The sequence below is a fragment of the Dendrobates tinctorius genome, unplaced genomic scaffold, assembly GCF_039654945.1.
Source record: "Dendrobates tinctorius isolate UK_male_01 unplaced genomic scaffold, ASM3965494v1 ptg000181l, whole genome shotgun sequence".
Lineage (NCBI taxonomy): Eukaryota > Metazoa > Chordata > Amphibia > Anura > Dendrobatidae > Dendrobates > Dendrobates tinctorius.
The window spans coordinates 835,896-852,919 of NW_027361848.1; the positions used below are offsets into that span (position 1 = coordinate 835,896).

General features: G+C 41.4%; 1 protein-coding gene across 1 annotated transcript in view; it reads right to left on the reverse strand.

Moving 5' to 3' along the window:
* The window catches only part of LOC141054931 (pecanex-like protein 2), a 2,173,030-nt gene that overhangs the window by 529,702 nt on the left and 1,626,304 nt on the right, over positions 1–17,024 (reverse strand). Inside the window, exon 26 of the mRNA XM_073551818.1 lies at positions 5,253–5,486. Within this exon, the coding sequence (XP_073407919.1) occupies positions 5,253–5,486 (234 nt within the window). The remainder of the gene's footprint in view (positions 1–5,252; positions 5,487–17,024) is intronic.

The following is a 17,024-nucleotide window of genomic DNA, read 5'->3' on the forward strand; positions in this document are numbered from 1 at the left end:
CCTTGCCATGCTTCAGCAGCGTTTGCAGCTTCGGGCTATCCGACAGTTGTGTGATGTCACCACGTGTTGGAACTCTACACTGTATATGTTGGAAAGGATTTGTGAGCAGAGGAGGAGGAGGAAGAACAGGAGCTACTTTCATGCGCTATGGATGGTACTACAAGCACAACTGTCATACCGTCTGTTCAGTGTGGATAGCATGAGGGCAGGGAAGAGGAGGAGAGCATGGTTAGTTGTCCTCTTGGTGAGGACTCAGAAATCTTACCTGTTAGCAGTCTGGCATGCATGGCTGACTTTATGTTGCGCTGCCTTTGCCATGACCCTCGTATTCTCCAAATTTTGGGTGACAGTCATTACTAGTTGGTGACACTTCTAGGTGACACTACAAGAAGAACTTTCAATCTCTTCTTCCAGAGACAGACAGGTGTACCAGAATGCCATTTTTACAGAATTATTAAAAAAAATTCCCATCTAAAAACGCAGGTGGCAGAGGTCACAGTTCATTGGACAAACAAGGAGTACAGGCGAGAGAGACACAACTCCAATCCAGCAGAGGCAGGGGAACACGGGCAAAGTTCTGGGACAGTTTTCTCTGACACTCCCATCGCAGTGGCCCTGAGGCGCAGGGTACAGTCACAAGGAGTGCAAAGTTTTGGAAGATGCTGAGGGAGTGCCTTGCTGACTGTACCAACGTCCTCCGTGATTCCTCTGTGCCTTATAATTATTGGGTATCCAAGCTGTACATGTGGCATGAACTGGCTCTCTACGCCTTGGAGGTCCTGGCCTGCCCTGTTGCTAGCGTTTTGTCAGAGCGTGTTTTTAGTGCCACTTGTGGAATTATAACTGATAAGCACATCCGCCTGTCAACTGAAAATGCTGACAGGCTGACTGTTATAAAAATGAACAAGTGCTGGATTGGCCAGACTTCTCTGTACCACCGAATGATAACAGCGAAACCTAACCTCAAATCCAGTGTCATTTTTGGAAGATATATTCTCATGCACCTCTTCACACCCTCACATGTGTATACGCTTCCTGATTTTGCCTATTTGCTGTTATCCTCCTCCTTCTCCTCATCTTCATCAGCCACCACCACAAGATCACCATGGTGACCATGGTCCATGATGCAACAGCCACGTTATTGTGTTAAAGGGTGTATTTGATGCCTGTAAAAAATGTTTTACACATTATGTTGATGTGTACTTCCCAGGGGGAAATGTTTGTCAGCCCATACACTTAGTGTATGGGCATTACAACCATAGAAGACCCACTCCTTTAAATTGGGAAAAGCTTTTTAGTAGGCCATCCTTCACATCTCTTCCGACACCACCACTAGATTGCCAGGGTGAACGTGTTCCATGATGCAACAACCACATAATTGTTTTGAAAAGGGTGTTTTTAGTGTCAGCAGAATTCACCTATCAATTCTTGTGGACCCCCTCCAAATGAGGAGTTCAAATAAATATCAATTTAAAAAATTATAGGGTTGTACAGGAAGAGCAAATAGATAGTCGTGGTATGGCACTGCGCCCTGCCTACACACGAGGAATTTTTTTTTTATTACCACCATTAAATGCAAATTTTTAAATGCAGAAGTTGATAGAAAACCACAATCTGTGTCCTCCCAGCATTCCTCTGTACGCATCTCAGTATTTAGTTCACTATTAGTGTGATCTATTTCCCTTCAGTATTCCGATCACAGATAGCACAACAGCCGCAGAGCAATAAGCAATGTCTACAATTGTAGAGTTCTGGATGACAGTTTCACGTTGTGAAACATTAATTAGGCATAAAAACTTTACTGGCCTAGAACACAGTCTGTGGACACTTAGCAATTCATTAGCAATAATGTAACTGCACCACAACAAAGGTGAACTGTACTACAATGCTAGAAACAGGATTGATTGTCCAATGTCTGATACCAGAATCCTTCAAACATCAACTATCTGGTGGTGATCAGGGCTAAACAAAACCCAAGAAGCAAAATGAAGGGTTTTTTTTAAAGGAGTATCTGGGTCCTTTTATGTTAATTGGAAATCTCTCTCATTACAGTCTCCAATTTGTGATGATCTCATCAAAGCTTAATCTTAAATGAAGTTGGTTGGATGACTGCTGATTAAAAAACCAAAACAGGCAGAGATGCTTACCTGTATAGACAGGCCTCAATACAAATGCACTAACAGGGTGCAGCGGACCCAAGTAAAATGGCAACTGCACAGGTGCCTGCTGATTACCCTGAGGATTTAAAGAGTACGTTTGAGATAGTATCAGGATCAGCTTCAGCAGGAGGATTTGAAGCAACACTGGAGGAGGGGGAGGTTGTGTTTCTTGCAGATTCACCTTCCTTCTTTGATGGGGTATCACTTAATCTTTGAAGGATGGCCTGGTCTGATGTAATCACGCTACCATTCAAATGAAGATTGCATTTCATTGGCTGTCCACCTAGGTATCTGTTGTATTTTTTGTAGGCACCAACTGCATCTTCCTTTCTTACAAACACAACCTCTGCAACTCCAGAACTCAACAAGTGGGCATGCTTCAAATGTTTGTCAGCCCATACACTTAGTGCATGGGCATTACAAGTATAGGAGACCTGCTCATTTAAATTGGGAAAAGATTTTTAGGAGACCCTCCTCAACGTCTCTTCCAAGGGGTATTGGGGTGCTTCAAAATTTGGAGCAGGCCTTCCAATCACTTTATGGGCAAACACTATGGGATTAGCAAATTAAGAAAAATAGGAACTTTGGTTTCATGTGGCCATCTAGTACGTTGGATCAAAGGGTTATTGGGGTGTCTGTAACATTGGGGCAGGCCTTGCATTCAATGCATAGGTTAACATTATGGGAGTAGCTAATTAAGAAAAATGGGAACTTTGGTTTCATGTGTCCATCCAGTACGTTGGTTCAAAGGGTTATTAGGTTGTGTGTAAATTTGGGGCAGGGCAGGTCTTGCAGTCAATGCATAGGCTAACATTATTGGAGTAGCTAATTAAGAAAAATGGGAACTTTGGTTTCATGTGGCCATCCAGTACGTTGGTTCAAAGGGTTATTGGGGAGCGTGTAACTTTGGGGCAGGGCAGGCCTTGCATTCAATGCATAAGCTAACATTATGGGAGTAGCTAATTAAGTAAAATGAGAACTTTGGTATCATGTGGCCATCCAGTATGTTGGTTCAAAGGGTTATTGGGGTGCATGTAACTTTGGGGCAGGGCAGGCCTTGCATTCAATGCATAAGCTAACATTATGGGAGTAGCTAATTAAGAAAAATGGGAACTTTGGTTTAATGTGGCTATCCACTACGTTGGTTCAAAGGGTTAATGGGGTGCATGTAACTTTGGAGCAGGGCAGGCTTTGCATTCAATGCGTAGGCTAACATTATGGGAGTAGCAAATTAAGAAAAATGGGAACTTTGGTTTCATGTGGCCATCAAGGACGTCTGTTCAATGGGTTATTGGGGTGCGTACAAATTTGGGGCAGGCCTTGCATTCAATACATAGGCAATAACAGTATAGGAGACCCACTGTTTAATAATAGGAACAACAAAGCATAGCCGGCTGATGGCTCTCTAAGAATAGTGAGGACAAACTGCTGTCACTTTAAGAAGATTAAAGTTTTCCTGATCGCCATCCTCCTTTAACAGTCCCTCCTTCATAAATGAAACAGGATGTGCCTGATGATGTGTCACACACCACAGGACCAGCTAAGGTTGTAAATTGTTAAAATGACATTTCCCAGTGAATGCATTTGGCTTGGTTGAAAGCAATGCTAAAGTTGAAAAACGCATCAAAAACACTACGTGTGAACATAGCCCAATCGGTAGAGGAACATTTTTGTTTTGGATTATTTATTTGACGTTACATACAAATCATTACCCTGGAAAGGATGTTCCTTAACATATTTCCCAGGAAAATCAATTTTGGCTTCGTTTTTGTATGAGTGACGTTAGACTCTGACAACATTGTTCACAGCAGTGACCTGCGAGTCAGAAATGAAATGATGTTCCCATGTCATTTCAGCACTGTTCCCATCGATTTCAGAAGTTTTTAGACCCTAAAAAGAGGTTGCGGCAAAAATACTCAGGTTTCCCATAGACTTACATTGAGAACCAGAGCATTCCAGGTTGCTCGACACGAGCAACGAGCAACCAAGCATCTCAGTGCTCGCCCATCACTAATAATAATCACTCTGTACCTCCTTATAATAACAAAAATCCCACGTAGTATGCTGCCCCACATTATAATGGCCAACACAGCCCCATACGCAGTAGAATGCCTGCTACAGCTCCACAGTTTGATGATCACAACAGCTCCCCATACACAGTATGTTGGTGATCACAATCCCCCCACATACATTTTGATGCTCCCACAGCCCCCTCCCCACACACAATTTGATGGCCTCAACAGATCCCTACTCAGTATGATGGACTCCACAACCCCCACAGTATGTGGTTCTACAGCCCCTCTAACACATTACAATAGTCACCAGAGAATTCCCATTTGTGACTCCCAGGCCCCAAAATATGAAAAAAACTAAAATGTACACTTACTAAATCCTGATTTCCCATCCACCACCGCCTCTGTCTTCCCTTCTAGCTTGCATAAACAATGAGCTCTCTCCTTTTTCTATAGCAGGTAACAGTCCTGAAGATGCAGATAATGTTTCATGTGTGGTGTGTTATGGCCCTACCCTTTGGCATTGCATATATCTTTATGGTTTGGACCTTGTTTGACTTTTATTAGACTGTCTATTGTTACTAGCAAATATCAAAAGACTGACCACCACTTCCTTAACAGAAAATAAGTGTATACGGGTGCTTACTAAATATAACCAACAAATAAAGTAGTACTCTGTAGTGTTATATCATGCAAACGTGAAAGGCATGAAATTTGAATTGCATTACTATTATAAAAAGTTGGAAAAATTGTGAACACAGCGCATATATTGGCCATTTCATGTGTACCCGGCATCCATGATAAGGCGATACTCTTTGCTGGGAACCTGCCTAATGTGAATCCTCTTTATGCTGAAACCTACATTTATATGTGAAGGCAAGATCCTGCAATTTTCTAGAGCAGTAATGCAATTCAAATTTCTTATATTTCATGTTTGGACGTTATAACGCTACAGAGCTTTACTGTTACTAGCAACCACCTTCTCTATCTAATTTCTGTGTATGATTTTTCAAGTATTTCGGTGGTTGACACTATTGAAACGTGTAAAATATGTAGAAACAACTGGAGTATCACTGAATACCTTAGTTTCCATTTTTGCACAGTACTGAATCCAATCCAGATAAATACCACAAAAGCTGGCTCTTGAAATTCCTTGCAAGCATGGAATATAGTCTTCATCCACATTGATGTTAAAAATCGCTAGATCACATTCAACATGATTCCACCTTGTGTATGGCTGTAAGGCATTCTGCATTGATTCATCTTCTAGCCAGTGCAATAGCTTTGATGATTTTACTATAAAGTATATTATACTCTGTGGAGACAATTCAAATATTAAAGAAAATAATGGATGCAAAATATTGTATACATAACAAGGTTTACATATCATCCCACAACAATAAGTATATTATAAGTTCCTTCCTTATTATTTTAGGCTGAACAATAAATAAATGGTTTCATTATAAATATAAGATAATTCTAACTGAAACAATGAGAAAAGGGTTAAAAGACAGAGATGAAAAAGATTATGACATGGAATTAGGCTATTCAAACCTACAATAAAATCATTAATTAATAAAGATATCATTTATTTTTACTTCAATAAAATTATTTTAAATAAATTTCCAAGTGCAAATAGAATAAATATGCACAACCCACAACTCCTGGCCAGGAGAGTAAGCAAAAGAGAGTATACAGACAAGCCAGCATGGGATCGTAGCTGATTCTTTCTGTGATGTAAAACATTTTCCTGCCTCTTTAAAATCATGTTTACCTCTCAGAATGAATCAACTATGATCCCGTGCAGTCCTGTCTGCATACTTTGTTTTGCTTTCACCCCTGCCCAGGAGCTGTGTAGTGTACAAACCATGTCCCAACATGGTCAAAGAAAAAAAGGTTTGGTACCATGTTAACCATTTGAAAAAAGATTTCTCTCCATGGGAAAAACAAAATAATAATCTTGTTGTTCTAATACCTTTTAATGGCTAACAAAAGTAAAATAAATGAGGTTACAAAGCAAGCTTTCAAGACTTTTTAGGTCTCTTCATCAGGCATGCTATAACAAAGTATCTGAAGAAACACAAATATATACACAAAAGGAGCATGCATAAAAAAATGGACATTTAACCCCTTAACAACCGCCGATACGCCTTTTAACAGCAGCAGTTAAGGGTACTTAAACCACAGTGCTGTTAATTAATGGCGCTGAGGAAAAGTTATATAGCGCCCCCCAGAGTGGGAATTTCTCTGGGGTCTTGGCTAACGGGGCTAGCTGAGATCCCAGAGAACATGATTCGGGTCAGTGTTGCGATCGCCATTATTAATGGTATAATGTCGAACACACACAAAAAAAAATCGATTTTCCATTTAATTTCTCTCTCCTCTGATGCAATCGCACATCAGAGGAGAGAGAAATAGGGTCCCCTGATCCCCTGATGGTACCTCCTGGTGTCCCTGGACCCTCCTGCTTCCCCCCATGCCTCCGGGCATCTTCTTCCAGGAAGAAAATGGCAGGCGCATGTGCACGGCGCCCACCCAGATCTACCAGCCGGCACCCGGCAACAATAGATAATTCCTATTGATTCATTTTGGTCACTATGATAGGGTCTATCACAGTGATCAAAATAAAAAAAATAGTAAATCAACCCCCCCTTTATCACCCCCTGAGTTAGGGAAAAATAATAAAAAATATATATTTATTTCCATATTCCCATTAGGGTTAGAGTTGAGCTAAAGTGAATTGGGCTAAAGTTAGGGTTATGGTTGGGGCTAAAGTTAGGGTTAGGGTTGGGGATAAAGTTAGGGTTGGGGCTAGGGTTGGGGCTAGGGTTGGGATTAGGGTTATGGTTAGGACTAGGGTTAGGGTTGAGATTAGGGTTAGGGCTGTGTTAAGGTTAGGTTTGTGGTTAGGGTTATGGTTAGGGTTGGGATTAGGGTTAGGGGTATGTTGGGGTTAGGGTTGGAATTAGGGTTAGGGGTGTGTTGGGGTTAGGGTTGGAGTTAGAATTGGGTTTTTTTCACTGTTTAGGTACATCAAGGGCTCTCCAAACGCGACATGGCATCCAATCTCAACACCAGGCAATTCTGCGTTGAAAAAGTCAAACGGGGCTCCTTCCCTTGCGAGCACTACAGTGCGCCCAAACAGTGGTTTACCTCCACATATCGGGTATCAGCGTACTCAAGACAAATTGCACAACAAATTTATGGGTCTAATTTTTCCTGTTGCCCATGGGAAAATAAATATTTGGGCGTAAAAAGATCATTTTTTGTGGAAAAAATATGATTTTTTATTTTCACGGTTCTACGTTATAAACTTCTGTGAAGCATTTGGGGGTTCAAAGTGCTCACCACACATCTAAATAAGTTCCTTGGTGCGTCTAGTTTCCAAAATTGTGTCAATTGTGGGTGGTCCACTGTTTATGCACATCAGGTGCTCTCCAAACACGACATGGCATCCGATCTCAATTCCAGCCAATTCTTCATTGAAAAAGTCAAATGGCGCTCCTTCCCTTCTGAGATCTGCCGTGCGCCCAAACAGTGGTTTACCCCCACATATGGGGCATCGACGTATTCAGGAGAAATTTCACAACAAATTTAGTGGTTCATTTTCACTTTTTACCCTTGTGAAAATAAAAAAAATTGGTTCTGAATTAAAATGTTTGTGAAAAAAGGTTAAATGTTCATTTTTTCTTCCACATTGCTTCAGTTCCTGTGATGCACGTAAAGGGTTAATAAACTTCTTGAATGTGGTTTTGAGCATCTTGAGGGGTGCAGTTTTTATAATGGTGTCACTTTTGGGTATTTTATGTATAATAGACCCTTCAAAGTGACTTCAAATGTGATGTGGTCCCTAAAAAAATAGTTTTGTAAATTTTGTTGTAAAAATGAGAAATCACTGGTCAATTTTAACCCTTATAACTTCCTAACAAAAAAAATGCTGTTTTCAAAAGTGTGCTGATGTAGACATGTGGGAAATGTTATTTATTAATTACTGTATTTTGTGTGAGACCACTCTCTGATTTAAGGGGCTAAAAATTAAAAGTTTGAAAATTGCATTCCATTTTTTCATAAATAAATGCAAGTCTTATCGAAGAAATTTTACCATTTCATGAAGTATAATATGTCACAAAAAAACAGTCTCAGAATCAGCAGGATCCGTTAAAGCGTTCCAGAGCTATAACCTCATAAATTGACAGTCGTCAGAATTGTAAAAATTGGCTTGGTCATTAAGTAGCAAATTGGCTCTGTCACTAAGGGGTTAATTAAGCAAACTGAGTTCAGATAGTGAATTCTTAATTAGATTCATTAGTGGTGTGAAAGTTTTATAGTCCCAATATCCACATAAGATTAGAGACCTGGTGCCCTCATTATCTTTGGAGCAGGCTCCTCAGATTTTGTAGTGAAGCCAAACATTTCTGTGGTCTAGGACACATCATAAACAATATGAAAGTTGTCATACTAAAAGGCAACTTCAAATCATAGAAACATTAACGGGTCTGGGAACATAAACTTATTAGAGTCTTTGATTCCCTCCACACACGACTAAATCAGTCAGGAGGATTTATGACTCACTACAAAATCAGAGGAAGCAACAGGAAGTGCATAGTAAAGTAGCGACTGGCGCCATTTTCTTCTTAAAATGCATGGAGTGGGGAGCTGGAAGAATGCAGAGAGAAGATGGCGAACAGCGGCTAAGAGGTGGTTGAGCCATAGGACTCGCCCACAGACATCAGTGAAAAGGAGGCAGAAGATGTCACAGATTGTCAATCCAGTGACAGCGGTGGGAGGCTACAGTTCAGCGGGTGCTACATGTGGACTGCCACCCTCGCCATGGATGATAATGCAGTGGTCGACCACACTGCAACCTGAGGTATGCCTCCTGGTCCATGAATTGCAGGTGTGGTGCTGGAGCCACATGCTGGAAGAAGGGGTGCCCGTTGCAGAAGGAGAGGAAACCCCAGAGGCCGCCAGCATGGAAGAACCACCTCCTGAAGAAGGCAAACAGATCTCCATGTGCTTGGATCCTGTCTCAGCCTTGGCATAGGAATTCTCCAGAACGAAAGCAGAATACACCAGGTTTCATGTTTGGATGGCAGAGTTAAGACGAGAGTGGCTGTAAGTCCCCAGAATCAACTGGACAACAAAAGAGCACTACTAGAGTGCTACTAACTCTGTACGCCACCCACCAAGAGCCCCCCTGGTTATTTCCCAAGGAGGCACGTTCGCCGTGCTAGACAATGTGTTGTAGGAAGCAGACCAACGATTATCTGAGGGGATATTTGGAGGGCTCCAACATTGCTTGAAGGATGGACACTAAGGATGCCCAGACTAAGGGACATGTCGCGGGGTCTGGCCTTAAGAGGGGGTTCAGCTGGACCGGAGATGAGGTCTACAGGAATCATAGTGCAGTTAAGAGAAAATACTTGCCCCCATTGTAGAGAAATGAGTGATACATGGCAGCCCTGATCCAGCCATTTAAAGAGTCCAACATTGTACAGCGGGAAGAGGAGATGCTCCAGGTTAAGGCAAAAAGTGAGGCCCAGAAGGAGTGGGCCGAAGAAGCCCAAAAGTGTTCTTTCACACACTCAGAGACAGTGACCCCTGCAGGGAAGGAGAGAAAGTGATCCCATAAGAGCATCCATCCAGAAAGGCTGAAGGGGCCCCTCAGGAGTTCCAGGAGTGCAGCAGAGGTTCGAAACAGTCCATTCAGAGAGGACACAGAATATTCAAAGTCCAGGGGAGGAAGGCCAGAAACATCTAAGCCAGTGGCAGGGCACGAGCAAGATAAGGTGAGTGAGGTCACTGCAAGACAGGTGATCCAAAGCTTTCAGGTCACCAACTATGGACCTACTCAAATTGGTTGTGGATGTTCTACCTCTGGGGGAGATGACCCAGGGCCAGTCAGGTACCGGATCAGCTCAGGAAATGGAAGAGACCACCTTCCCTCACCACCTGGGCCACCTTCATGAGGGAGAAGCAGAGGTCATTGGTGAAGCCCTAAAAGAAGTGGCTTTAACCCCTTTCCGACATCGGGCATAATAGTACGCCAATGTTGGACTCCCTCCTTTTGATGTGGGCTCTAGCACTGAGCCCAAATCTTTTCCATTCTGTTTTGAACATCTGACATGTGCCTCTAACAGCCGCGGGTAGAATCGCAATGCACCCACGGCTGTAAACCCGTTAAATGCCACTGTCAATTTCTGAGAGCGGCATTTAACTTGTGCTTCTGGCAAGTGTGCTGGAAATCCCTCCCATCTGTGACCCATCACATGATTGTGGGTCACCGATGGGTTTGCATGACAACCAGAGGTCTCCAGCAGACCTCTATGGTTGTCACTGCAGGATTTCTATGAGCGTCTCCCAGTGGTATGCGCTCATAGCAAGTGAGCAATTCTGCTACATCCAGGCGATCTGATCATCGCCTGTATGTAGCAGAGCCGTTAGAATTATGGGAGCTTCTAGTCTCCCATGGAGACTATTGAAGCATGCCACAAGTAAATAAAAAAGGTTGTTAAAAATCTAAAAAAAATCTAAAAGTTCAAATTACCCCCCCCATTCGCCCCATTCAAAATAAAGCAATAAAAAAAAATCAAACATACACATATTTGGTACTGCCACATTCAGAATCACCCTATCTATCAATATAAAAAAAGAATTATCCTGAGTGCTAAACATCGTAACGAGAAAAAATGTCGCTATGAACATGGTAAAAAACGAAAAAATAAGAGTGGGATTGCATTTTTTTGCAATTTCACCACACTTGGATTTTTTTTCCCGTTTTCCAGTACATGATTTGTTAAAATCAATGGTATTGTTCAAAAGTACATCTCATCCTGCAAAAAACAAGCCTTCACATGGTTATATTGAAAAATAAAAAAGTTATGGCTCTTGGAAGAAGGGGAGCAAAAAAAGAAAACGCAAAAACGAAAATACCTCCGGGGATTAAGCAGAAGGACCCCTTTTTGTAAGTTTTAAACGTTGACTAGAGGCCATGGTTATTTGACCCATGGGGATAGACCAGTCAGATCTCTGGGAACTACCGTTTAAGATGTCCCGCCTTTGTTAATTGTTGGAAGGACTATTGTTGTTTATTAATTGTTGAAAGGACTGTTAGTACCTTTGTAACAGGAGGCCTATGTACTTGTGTATTGATCTTCCTAAAATTAATCTGGGGGACTGTTTGAGATGCCCTCGAGGCTAAGTATGCCTGTATTAGATGAGGAGGCTGAACTTTTAGTTTCCAGTTTTTGTTTTGTTGCACCTGTTGTGCCTTTTTCTGCTGGATTGAAGGTGCTGGTGCAACGTTGGAGATCTGATACCCTAAATAACAGACTGAGTTTTTATGGACTCTCTCTCTAAGGGACAGTGCCCAAGTTCTAAGCACTGTTGTTGGCGGAGGGGAGACGGATAACCTGATGTTCCTGCAAGGTTAGGTACTTTGAGGACTGAGCCCTTGGACAGGAAAGGATGAAATTGTGTTGTCCTATGGGCCTCTGTAATGTATGGACACGGACAATTTGTTTCAAGAAGGACCAATTCTTAAAAAGTTGTGGACTGTGTTGTTAATTGTTCTTAACTGAGAAGGGCTGGGAGTCCAGTGAGGAGAAGATGCCGGGGCACTACTTGAGTCCAATTGTTTTAGAATGTTTAATCATGTGCGTACAAACCCTTCTTTTATGGTCCTGTGTGGTCGAGGAATACCATAGTTAAAGTGAGTGTGAATGTGAGAGTGGTGGGGATGGTGATAGGGCCCCGTCACACACAGCAAGATCACTAGTGAGATCGCTGATTTTGTGACGCATCAGCGACCTCTCCAGCGATCTCGCTGTGTGTGACATCCGTCAGCGACCGCTCCCCTGCTGGGTATTGCTGATCGTGCTGGATTATCCTGGGCCATTTTTTGATCATTGGTCTCCCACTGGCCAGCAGGCATCGCGTGTGGCAGCGGGAGACCAGCGATCTGCGACACTGCACAATGGTATCTAAGGTAAACAGCGGGTAACTAAGAGCCAAACAATAGTGAATAAAAATGTTCTGAGCAACCACCACCTAAAACAGAACAAACCAGGGGGCAATGCCTCAGCATATTCAACCACTGTTATATCCCTGCCTTGCTGTGGAGTTTGGCACCCTATAGTTGTGCAAATGGCACCCTTGCTCACAAATGGCCTCCCTTCTGGCCCTAATTATTGGAAGGGAAACCCAAAGCAATCAAATTGTTGGTATGCCAAAAGAAATCACACTACTATTACAGTACATAATAAGTGCCACGTGCATTTCCATAAATCAATCCACAAATATATCTGATGAAGTTCATTATTTAGAGTTGATGGTTGGAGAGTTGTTCTGCAGATTTCTGCATGGTATTTGTTTGTGCTTTCAGTGTTCATTCTCATCCTCTCCTGTTTGGTTTCATAATCCCATACCTCCCCTGCGTTCTACTCTGTTGTTTGGTGAGTGTATTTTGTGTCATTGTAGTTTTTATTTATCCTTGTCTGTCTTCGCTTGTCTGTCTGGAGAAAACAAAAAGCACAAATATCCTGAAATAAAAAGTAAATAATAAACTGCAAATAATGCATAAAAGTAATAATAATAATAAGGGTATTTAGTATTTTTTTTTTTTATTCATTTTATTGTGCATTCAGTGCATATATGGGTGTGACCGCCCTCTTTCTGAGCTGGGAAAACCATCCTGTCTGGCCTAAGCTTTTACTAGTGGTTCAGTCGCTCGATCCTTGTTTACATTCACGCCACTTGGCAAGTGAAAAGGTTTTAAATACTAGAGTAGGACTGTCCCACAAGGGTTGCCGTGATGTGGCGGGATGGCTTGTACATTATTTTGATCAAAATTATGTTTACTAAATACCCTTATTATTATTATTACTTTTATGCATTATTTGCAGTTTATTTTTTACTTTTTATTTCAGGATATTTGTGCTTTTTGTTTTCTCTGGTTAATGGTCATGTGTTAATATGCACTTACATTGTGCATACACAATAATTTACTTTCTCAGTTCAGACTCCAGTTTTTTTTTTTTTATTAGCTTGCCTGTCTGGTTAGTGTTATTCTAAGCACTTCGTCCTCACACCTGCCTGGGTGGTGGAGTGAATGGATAAGGGTTAAGATAGGAGCAATGCAAGGTAGGTAACTCCATAATCTCCATCGAACATCAGGAGTAATCCAGGGGACAGAAATAGACTAGGGTGCCCCTAGTTCAAGGGACTGGTTAGGTGCCCACAGTCCCTAGTCACTACGTGACAATGCAAATCACATACTTACGGTCACTTGACGTCCTGCTCTTGCTGTCTACACTGTAGAATCTTGACAGCGTGTAGTGCATTTCAGAAGTCTACAGTTACAAAACTGCTAAGGGCCACAAAGAGAGTTTTTCTCATAGATAATTATATAGGTCTTTACTCATACCTTTAGCTGCATATGAGGATATACAGAGGTACAGAGAGTAATGGAGGTGAATGGGAAAGGGTGATTGTGATAGCTTTGCAATGGGGTTTGTAAAGGTGATGATGCCATCTTATAGTTCACAGGAAATCAGAGACTGACTTTTTATCTACAAATAGCCTATGTAGTTGACTGGTTGATAGACTCGGAATCACATTACCCACCTTCCTTTAACCCCTTAACCCCCAAGGGTGGTTTGCACGTTAATGACCAGGCCAATTTTTACAATTCTGACCACTGTCCCTTTATGAGGTAATAACTCTGAAACGCTTCCATGGATCCCGGTGATTCTGACACTGTTTTCTTGTGACATATTGTACTTCATGATAGTGGTAAAATTTCATTCAAATAACTTGCGTATATTTATGAAAAAAATGGAAATTTGGTGAAAATTTTGAAAATTTCGCATTATTCCAACTTTGAATTTTTATGCCCTTAGATCACAGAGATATGCACACAGAAAACTTGATAAGTAACATTTCACATATGTTTACTTTACATCAGCACAATTTTGGAACCAAAATATTTTTGTTAGGAAGTTATAAGGGTTAAAAGTTGACCAGCGATTTCTCATTTTTGCAACACCATTTTATTTTTACGGACCACATCACATTTGAAGTCACTTTCAGGGGTCTATATGATAGCAAATACCCAAAAGTGACACCATTCTAAAAACTGCACCCCTCAAGGTGCTCAAAGCCACATTCAAGAAGTTTATTAACCCTTCAAGTGCTTCATAGGAATTTTTTGAATGTTTAAAAAAATGAACATTTAACTTTTCTTAACAAAAAAAATACTTCAGTTCCAATTTTTTTTATTTTACCAAGGGTAACAGGAGAAATCGGACTGCAAAAGTTATTGTGAAATTTGTCCTGAGTACGCTGATACCTGACATGTGGGGGGGACCACTGTTTCGGCGCAAAGCAGAGCTCTGAAGGGACGGAGCGCCGTTTGACTTTTTCAATGCAAAATTGGTTGGAATTCAGATGGAACGACATGTCACGTTTGGAGAGCCCCTGATGTGCCTAAACTGTTGAAACTCCCCACAAGTGACCCATTTTTGAAACTAGACCTCCCACGGAACTTATCTAGATGTGTGGTGAGCACTTTGAACCCCCAAGTGCTTCACAGAAGTTTATAACGCCCAGGCGTGAAAATAAAAAAATCGTATTTTTCTCCACAAAAATGATATTTTTGCCCCCAATTTTTTATTTTCCTAAGGGTAACAGGAGAAATTGGACCCCAAAAGTTGTTTTGCAATTTGTCCTGAGTAGGCAGATACCCCATATGTGGGGGTAAAACACTGTTTGAGCGCATGGCAGAGATTGGAAGGGAAGGAGCACCATTTGACTTTTTCAACGCAGAATTGCCTGGAATTGAGATCAGAGGCCATGTTGCGTTTGGAGAGCACCTGATGTGCACAAACAGTGGAAACCCCCCAATTCTAACTCCAACCCTAACCCCAACACACCCCTAACCCTAATCTCAGCCCTAACCCTAGCCTTAACCCTAATGGGAAAATGGAAATAAATACATTTTTTTAATGTTATTATTTTTCCCTAACTAAGGGGGTGATAAAGGGGGGTTTGATTTACTATTTATAGCGGGTTTTTATTTTTGGCAGCTGTCATACGCTAAAAGACGCTTTTTATTGTAAAAATAGTTTTTGCATCACCACATTTTAAGAGCTATAATTTTTCCGTATTTTGACCCACCGAGTCATATAAGGTCTTATTTTTTGGGGAACGAGTTGACGTTTTTATTGGTACCATTTTCAGGCACGTGACATTTTTTGATCGCTTCTTATTCCGATTTTTGGGACGCAGAATGAACAAAAACCAGCATTTCAAGAATTTCTTTTGGGGGGTGCGTTTACACCATTCCGTGTGCGGTAAAATTGATAAGGCAGTTTTATTCTTCGGGTCAGTGCGATTACAGTGATACCTCATTTATATTTGTTTATGTTTTGGCATTTTTATGCAATGAAAACAATTTTATATAAAAAATAATTATTTCTGAATCGCTTTATTCTTTGAGCTATAACTTTTTTATTTTTTCGCTGATGATGCTGTGTTGTGGCTCGTTTTTTGTGGGGCAAGATGATGTTTTCAGCGGTACCATGGTTATTTATATCTGTCTTTTTGATCGCGCGTTATTGCACTTTTTGTTCAGCAGTATGATAATAAAGCATTATTTTTTGCTTGGTTTTTTATTTTTATTTTTTAAGGGGTTTGCTAAAGGGGTTAACTAATGGGATAGTTTTATAGGGCGGGTCGTTACGGACGCAGCAATACCAAATATGTGTACTTTTATTGTTTTGGTTTTTTTATTTCCAAAAAATGAATTTATTAGGGAATATTTTTTTTTTTAATTTATTTAGCGATTTTTTTCTAAATTATTCTTACACTTTTTTTTTTAACTTTATTACATTGTCCCAGGGGGGACATCACTGTCATGTGACAGATCGCTGTGACAGATCAGCGATCTGACACAGGCGCTTCACAGGCTTCCTCATGCCTGCGCTCTGCAGACAGTGAGGAAGCCGGCTCCCTGCAGGCCCCCGAAGGTCCCCGCCACCATATTGGATCCGGGGACCTGCAGGGAAAGAGGCCCCCACAGCAGCGCTGCACATCGCGCTGCTGCAGGGGTCGCAGAGAAGCACGGAGGTAGCCCTCTTCCTGCCGATGCTTCCCTAAACCCCCGGTACACTGCGATCGTGCCATCAGGGCACAGGCCCTGATGGCATTCACCCTCGGGTATTAAGGGAGTTAAGTAATGTGATAGACAGGCCTCTATTCCTTATATTTAAAGACTCTATAGAAACAGGGTCTGCTCCTTTTAATTGGCGGCAAGCAAATGTGGTACCAATATTCAAAAAGGGGTGTAAAAGGGAACCTGGAAACTATAGGCCGGTAAGCTTAACATCTGTTGTGGGTAAAATTTTTGAAGGGTTTCTAAGGGATACCATTATGGAATATCTCAATGTTAATAAATGTTTAACTCCATATCAACATGGATTTATGAAGGATCGCTCCTGTCAAACTAACCTGATCAGCTTCTATGAGGATGTAAGCTCTCAAATGGACCAAGGAGAATCATTGGATGTCATTTATCTCGACTTCTCTAAAGCATTTGACACTGTCCCACATAAAAGATTGGTAAGTAAGATGAGAAAGATTGGGCTAGGGGAAAATGTGTGTTGATGGATAGGTAGCTGGCTTAGTGATAGAAAACAAAGAGTGGTTATTAATGGGGCATACTCAGATTAGGCCAGGGTTACTAGTGGGGTACCACAGGGTTCTGTATTGGGCCCCCTACTATTTAATATATTTATTAATGATCTAGTGGATGGCTTACACAGTAAAATATCAGTATTTGCAGATGATACAAAAC